Source organism: Strongylocentrotus purpuratus, unplaced genomic scaffold, assembly GCF_000002235.5.
Source record: "Strongylocentrotus purpuratus isolate Spur 01 unplaced genomic scaffold, Spur_5.0 spur5_scaffold_6, whole genome shotgun sequence".
Classification (NCBI taxonomy): Eukaryota; Metazoa; Echinodermata; class Echinoidea; order Camarodonta; family Strongylocentrotidae; genus Strongylocentrotus; species Strongylocentrotus purpuratus.
Genome location: NW_022145612.1, coordinates 29,235,880 through 29,243,320, shown reverse-complemented (window position 1 = coordinate 29,243,320; position 7,441 = coordinate 29,235,880). Strand labels below are relative to the sequence as shown.

General features: G+C 36.6%; 1 protein-coding gene across 1 annotated transcript; it reads right to left on the bottom strand.

Annotated features, from left to right (window-relative positions):
* Positions 1 to 333: 333 nt before the first annotated feature.
* On the bottom strand, positions 334 to 6,517 carry LOC579752 (signal recognition particle 19 kDa protein). Its single transcript, XM_779849.4, has 4 exons — positions 6,406 to 6,517; positions 5,157 to 5,304; positions 4,219 to 4,330; positions 334 to 2,367 (listed from the first exon to the last, which is right to left on the bottom strand). Exons 1-4 carry the CDS (start codon positions 6,441 to 6,443, stop codon positions 2,237 to 2,239), a joined length of 429 nt encoding a protein of 142 aa, XP_784942.1. The 5' UTR covers positions 6,444 to 6,517; the 3' UTR covers positions 334 to 2,236.
* Between the last annotated feature and the right edge of the window lie 924 nt (positions 6,518 to 7,441).

Below are 7,441 nucleotides of genomic sequence, written 5' to 3'. Positions count from 1 at the left end.
TAATGTACATGCCTAGCCAGACAAACACATTATGATCTTTAAGTTTCATGTTTTTGTTTGGGAATTCATTTGTTGTCCCTTTAGTTTGATACATGTATTTATCAACATGATCATGAAGTTTTCATTTAGCAAATCAAAAAAGGGAGACAATCCAGGTGATCTATTGTTGACAAATTTAATGAAATATGTTGGGTTTTTTAGGGGGGGGGGAGGATAAGAGTTTGAAAATTGAATATTTGCCCCAGAACAAGGACTTTTTTATATTGTTGAGTATTAAACTTTGAACAATACATGTAGTATTACACCTAATAAAACAGAGATGAAACAAATACATACCCAAGATGGATTCAGTTTATTGTATTTTCTTCTGCATGTGAGATGGATAGACTTCCAGAAATATCAGTAACTATACTAGTAAGAACTGTGAATGGTAAAATGGGTGAACAGGAACATTTGCAAAAGTACAACCCCATTTCGAAGAATGAATTTAAGCAGAAGGAAAAAAACAACTTTAGACACGTCATCACTTATGGCCAAGATGCTTTCCCATTTCTATTCAACCCATAAATGGGCAAGTCTAAGATCGTGGAATTAATAACATGATAACCATTGAATCTATACTTTTCCTTGATACTTGGTCTAATTCCACTAGACTAGAGTACGACTATCAACTTATCATGATCATCGGGTATTTTTACATGTTTTTGATGTGATCAGTAATGTAAGGGACAACATGCCTTTTACTTGCCCAGATAAGGCACCACAAGATTATACACAAAGATGTACAGTATGGACAACTATTAAGACATTTGCAATTATTTTATGCTGGTTTACAACAGCAAGATATATCCATTTTCAAAACCATCCACTGCTATTGATTCATAGAGAAAACAAAATTAAACCAAGAAATAAATGTAAACCGTTCAGAAAATTTGAGTCTGGTTCATGTCTAATAAAGATTTGTTACTGATCTGAATTGATTGGAAGAACCCCAATCGGTCACAAGTTGGGTTCATCTATTTGTTTTGTTTTGAGTCGACTTTGCCAAGAGAGGGCCTCCATGCAGGATGCATCTTTGATAAGTCCATTCTTAAGGACAGACTTTGTATGTATATACCGATTCAGAGGGATGACCATGGAAGTGTCGGCCGCCTTTACTGGGGGCTGTGAAGTATGCTACATAATTGTTAAAACATTCCTGCTTTAGTTCATGGACAACCCCATACCTCTCTGATTTACATAAGACATTGAATCATCTCTTGGAATGCTCTTGGATATTCTCGTACAGCATCTACAACATAATGCATCAATTTCTTAAGTTGCATAAAAAGAACTATAGATATTTTCAGTTTCTTTCAAAGAACTGCCTTAAAGTTCAGGAGTATTTGCAAGAAATGGAGATTTTATCTGACCTGTTTACTCTTCAGACAATATAATGTTTATCATTAATCAAAATTTGGATTTACGAGATGGGGTTAATTGTGATTGATGACAACGCATCCCTCCCCCCCCCCCCCCCCCCCCCCCCCCCCCCCACCTGATTTATTCCCATACATGTAATTACAGGCAATCACATGAGACACCTGTTGGTTTGGATTGGGCTTTCCTACTGCTGCAAGAAAAAGCCATTTTAGTGATATTGGTTCAGTTATTACTGGGGTATCTCGCATTGAATGTATCAGAATACAATGAAGAGATGTGATCTAGCTCTCCTCAAATAATGTGAGAGCCTCTCATACCAACAAAAGGAATACACTCATTTGTTCTCATTTCCAAAGTATAATAACCACCAATTAGAAGAAATAAATTGTACAAATAAAAGACAAAAATAAATGCACTTGCTTTCTCATAATGTTTGTGTTTGTAAAAGTGATCGTAGGATCCATTTAGACTACCTGATACTATAGATTATATAATAAAACAAACTATTTTCAAGAGTTTTGCCTCTTAATTCTTCCATTCGTCAGACCTCCCTTTATATTGGAATGTTTAATCTTTCTCCCACCCTACCCCCTCCCCCTTCTTCTTACAAATAAACATATCAGTTTAATATTCACCCCTTTTACAAATTGAAGTTTGAATTTTATTAAATGTTACAATAAAATAGACTAGACATAAATGTCATAGCTAATCTTCGCTACAAATCTACATGTTAATTACGGTAACTACCAACTATTGCTCTTCTCTAGCTTTAGCTACTCACTATGTATATATATTACATTAATAGTGAAAGACACTATCTCTTTCCCTTCTTCTTTCCTTTTTTGCCTGCACTGCTCTGGGGTTGCTGCTCACCTCCACCCTGCTTTTGAGTTCTTGATTTGAGCATGGGGATTCGCTCTGTGAGCTGGAACATGACATCTTGTCCTGTGTTCATGAAGAAAATTATGTACTCAATTAATTCCATGTGGATGTGGTATCCTCATCAGTAGACTATGTTTGCTCTACATTTGCATTATAAAGTGTACAAACAAATTCATGCAACATACTCAAACCTATTTCTATTGCAATATGTGATATGTTTTTTATCTATTTGAAACAATTTTCATTTACCATACAATTGCTACCATGGGTACTCAGAGCCGAGTATTCAAAATAGGGAAATTGAAAATCAGAGAACTAGGAATCAGTTCAATGGCATTGCCACATAGTCATGTTTGCAAGTTTGTTTTTCCATTTTGTTCAAGAGAATTGCAGTTTCATATAAAGAGAATTAGCCATGGAATGGATGCAATGAGTGATTTCAAGTTGGGTGTTTAAGGCTGGTGTTAGTGTTTAATAAACACTAACACCAGCCTAAACACCAAAATGGAAATCAGCTGGTGTTAAGGCTTTGACCTCTGAATATCGTCAACTTCCGGTAGCTAGTGTTATCGATTTTGCAAAATTGTCGTCTGCTGAACCGACCTTTGTGGCTGGTGTTAATATTTTACGTACAAATGTCCTATTCACTAACACTAGCCCCTAGGGATTAAGCAAATGTTGATTTCCAGTTCGGTGTTAGTGTTGTACCCGCACACAGTCAACGTACGAACGACGCCAATTTATTGTCTGACGATCAAATAAAAATATGTGAAACAGGTAATTCATATATTCTTTCGTGTAAAATTAGTTATTTTCTAAGACCAGAGAAATAGGTGTAAATTTATTCTGTACTTTTCATGATATCTTTAGTTTTGATGAACTATTTTTAAATCATCGTCGTAAAATCAAGTATGTGGTGACGTCACGGCTGGTGTTAAGCTATCGATTTTGATATCGGTATCGGGCTCTTAATTTCATCAGCAAATTCTCCGCTCGATTTAAGAGCTCTTGACTGCTCTAAACACTAACACTAACACTAACACCAAACTTGAAATCACCCCATGTGTGGATACAAGGTATTGTGCTAGGTGATATAAGAAGGATAAGAACTCTAAAAATGTCTGTGAAGGGACTATCAGGCTGTTCTGAAACTTGACACCCTAACTATTAAAGCACATCCTGTCATTTATTTTTGCCAGGTATCAATGCAACGTCTTACGCCATTTTTAAGTTATGGGAGTTCAAAAGTCACCAGGGTCATAAAGAAATAAAAACTTTCAACAAACCTCAAGACTAGAATATCATGGGCCTACAAAACACTGGACAAATACCACTTTAGATTGATCGGTGCTTCCAAGCTTTGAAATTACATAGAAGAAAGCATAATCTTTCAGGCAACACTTTTACAAATTTGACAAAGCTGACCGAGTACATCTTTACTGGGCTCTAACTATAAAACCACACCATGCAACTTTTTGGTGGGTTTGTGGTGCCTGGTCACATATTTATATCACGAATGTTACTGTCCTGACTGAATTCACTGCATGTGTTTGTAAGATTAATGCAACAGATTTGAAATTGAAATTTGTTATGCTATTCTCTTATCCCTTGATTTTCATGCTTTCATTAGATGTGCAGAAACACATTTAATTTTAATTCATTGATTTTGTTCTTCTTCAATCTTGCAAGGAAAGTATTACATGTACATGAAAGAAAAAAGATGAGCAAAAATGTTAATTGACAATCAGTCTGTTATAATCTTTAACCTTCCTTATGCATGCATCAACAATAGACTGTTTGCTTTTACTTGAAGTCACATTTTCAGTATTTTTTTTCTCTTGAAAAATAAAATATTCTGGAAATTTAAATATTTTGGATAAATATATATATATATATATATATATATAAACTTACTAGTCTTGAATTGCTCTAAGACATAAGTTCCGTCAGCATTCTTCAACTGAACTCTAACTCTCCCTCTAAAGGTTGGATCTCTGTTCTGATCTCTGGGATACATCTTAGAACCCTGGAAAATAAACATAACCATTCAATTTCAAATATATTAGTAGTTGGCTTTAAAGAGACGGTTGAGTTATGGTTAAGGTGAAAAATAATTTGTGAGCTCACCCATTTCAGGTTGGAAGAAAGCCACATTTGAAATGTTCCCTAAAAAGGATTGCTATTCAAAAATTGCTCTCACATTTGAAGAAGGATAAGAAACAACTGATATGTTTGCACCATACTCTCGTGCCACATATCTACTTTGTACATGTGACCCGCTGACTGCACATATTTCTCTGTGCAGTAAATGTGACTTTTAGGAAGATAGAGTCAACTTTTTCTCATTTTTTTTCTTCAGTTCTCAAAGCTCAGAGTTCATAGCAATTCTACACAATCAGCGAGCTTCCCTATGCTTTCAATGTTTCTTTTAAAGTGTACCGGTAAATGCATTACCAAAGCTCAACTTCATCTCAGTTCAGTAAACTTCAATAATTATCAATACATCAGATTATCTTTAACAAAAGACAATAATATTGTTGTTTCATTAGAGCAGGAAAAAACAGCAGACTGAAAATGATATGCGTGTTTATGTGTCTACATAAATACACTTTCAGGAAAAGTGAGTTTGTACCTGAGCAAATATCAGTTCAATTGGGACATCTGCACTGCTTTTAAACTTGAACATTCTGAATAGCACATGCATGTACAAGGTAATTTCTGTACAAAATTTACATGTGGTTTGAAATATTTGTACATGAAGATCTACACTGGGCGGTTTAGCATTCAATCATTGAGTCTAAATCTGAGAGGCCATGTACAAAAAGTAACAAGTCAGTAATGAGAATGCTTACTTCCATTGCAACGGGTAACCCGACTGATTGGCAGACATCTCTCAATTCAGCAAGAGTAGGGTTCTCTAAAGCTCTTTCCTTTGGTATTTTTCTCCCTTCTGCAACAGTTTTCTTGCTGTTGATGTATGCTGGATAGATACAGATCCATCTGTATTGAGAGGAAAAATGAGAAAATGTTAAGAAAGGTAGAGTGATTATTTATTCTGTCATATATATTGTAGTCCAACTCAAAAGAAAATGGTGGTGTCTTTCCTGAAGTTATGAGCCGGATATGGTGAAAATTCCCTGGTGCACTAGAGTGCCAAACTAAACATCAATATTGATTAAAACTTGAAATTGCTAAATGAGTTGATTCAGGGGGCTCTTTTTTCATTTTTTAAGATGAAGTATTTAAATGCTCATTTCCCAATTTTACGAGAATGATCAAGGCTGGACTTTGACCAATTCTTGCTACTTTATGTGGGGCTTTACTTTAAATCACTCCTACATACAGTCATACACCAACCATAAACAGTATGGACCTCGTACCCGATTCAGTGCTAAAGACTAAGGATACTTCATGCACAGCTTGCACATGGCTCTGGCAAGACCTTTGGTGGGCGGAGGCATCCAAACTGAAGAAGTTGAGCCCAATTTTTCTCTGTTGCGTCTAGTTACTCCAACATTTGCGAAACCGTCTTGATTCACCCACCTCTATTTATCGCTCGCAGCGACCAAAAAATGAACACAACGATCACAATGTACCAATTCCCCAGAAGTTAGAACTGATAATACATGCAGTGCAAGAGTTCAATACGCATTGACTCTCTATGCTTTGCTGGAGTGGTTTCTTACCTGTTTCTGTTTCGTGTCAATTTTCTTATCTTTTTTGATGTATTTTTCCTAAAATTAATAACAAAGTCTTATAAAAAACACTTTCTCAAGGGATTCACAACAAACATAAAAAGTATACTGATGATGCTATGAGTGGTCATCAATATATATTTTAACCAATGATCTTTAACTCATGTGTGACTGTAGCTGTAGTACTGTGACTTACTGACTTCTCATTATTTGGAATTGGGTTGGGGTGACTGCACAAGATAAAAACGTGACATTAAGAACAAGGTATGGGACCACACTTTTAAATATCCTAAATCAAGCAGCTGGAAGTTCGTAATCATCTATGAACAATAAGTTCTAGGCCTATATAGATTTTACAAAAATAATTGACGTCTCGATTCAGAAAGAAATATGGAAACAAACTGACCGGTTTTTATCAGCGGGATTCGTTGAAAGATGTGCCATTCTTGTGAATCTTCAGTCGGGGAAAATATTGACAACAGCACGATCTTTCTGGCGATGGTGTCGCCAAAGTGAAAATTATCGAGAGAAAAAAAACTTTGTGAGGTAGACGCCACATGATTCATGTTTATTACCAGGGGCAATGATCCCCCGGGGGGGGGGGGGGGGCGGGGACAGGTCCCCCCTCAATTTTTTTAAGGGGATCGTCCCCCCCCCCCCCCCCACCGGAAAATTTAAAAAAAGTGCCCCCCCCCCCCCCAAGAAATTATAGCAAATACTGACTAAATCTGGTGATACCAAACCCTTTTGGCGTTTCATCAAGAACTGACAACACTGTTTCAGGGGTAGCACCCTTAAACACAAGAGATGGGATAGCAATTACATCTGCAAGTGAAAAAGCAAATGCATTAAATGATCAATTTGAATCGGTCTTCACAAGGGAGGATCGTGGAAACATACCAACTGTACTACCAGGATCTACATGTAGAGCCATGCCAGCCATTAACGTGACGGCTCAGGGTGTAGAGAAACTTCTGCGAAGACTTGATACACGGATCGAGGGCGTCTGGTCCAGTCCAGATAGGTTAACACCAACAATTCTCAAAGAATGTTTCAGTAGCATTGCACCTATCTTAACCATTATTTATCAGAAATCAATATCTACTGGTGAACTTCCAAGAGACTGGTTACGAGCAATGTCACTCCCCTGCATGCACCCCCCCCCCCCCCCCTCTACGGAGCAAAATGTCAAATTTTCAAATATCGAGACAAAAAAAAAGTGTCCTCTTACCCCCCCCCCCCCCCCCCTCGACTATTTTTTTTTAATCTACAAATTTGTATCTATTTATAAGGGCAGAGCATCCAGTATATACAGTCATGTACGATTAGAATAATATAATTTGATTGATTGTCTTTGGGCTTTAGAATAATGTTACAGCACAAAAACTTCAACTAGCCTTCACATCATATCAGATAGATTATCCAGCCTCGCATAATTTATA

Excerpts from the sequence above, each read along its gene's own strand:
- LOC579752 (XM_779849.4), bottom strand. The coding sequence starts at position 6,443 with ATGGCACATCTTTCAACGAATCCCGCTGATAAAAACCG. Across the intron at positions 5,305-6,405 it reads AATCCCGCTGATAAAAACCG|ATGGATCTGTATCTATCCAG; the intron begins GTCAGTTTGTTT and ends CTCTCAATACAG. Across the intron at positions 2,368-4,218 it reads CTTAGAGCAATTCAAGACTA|GACAAGATGTCATGTTCCAG; the intron begins GTAAGTTTATAT and ends TCATGAACACAG.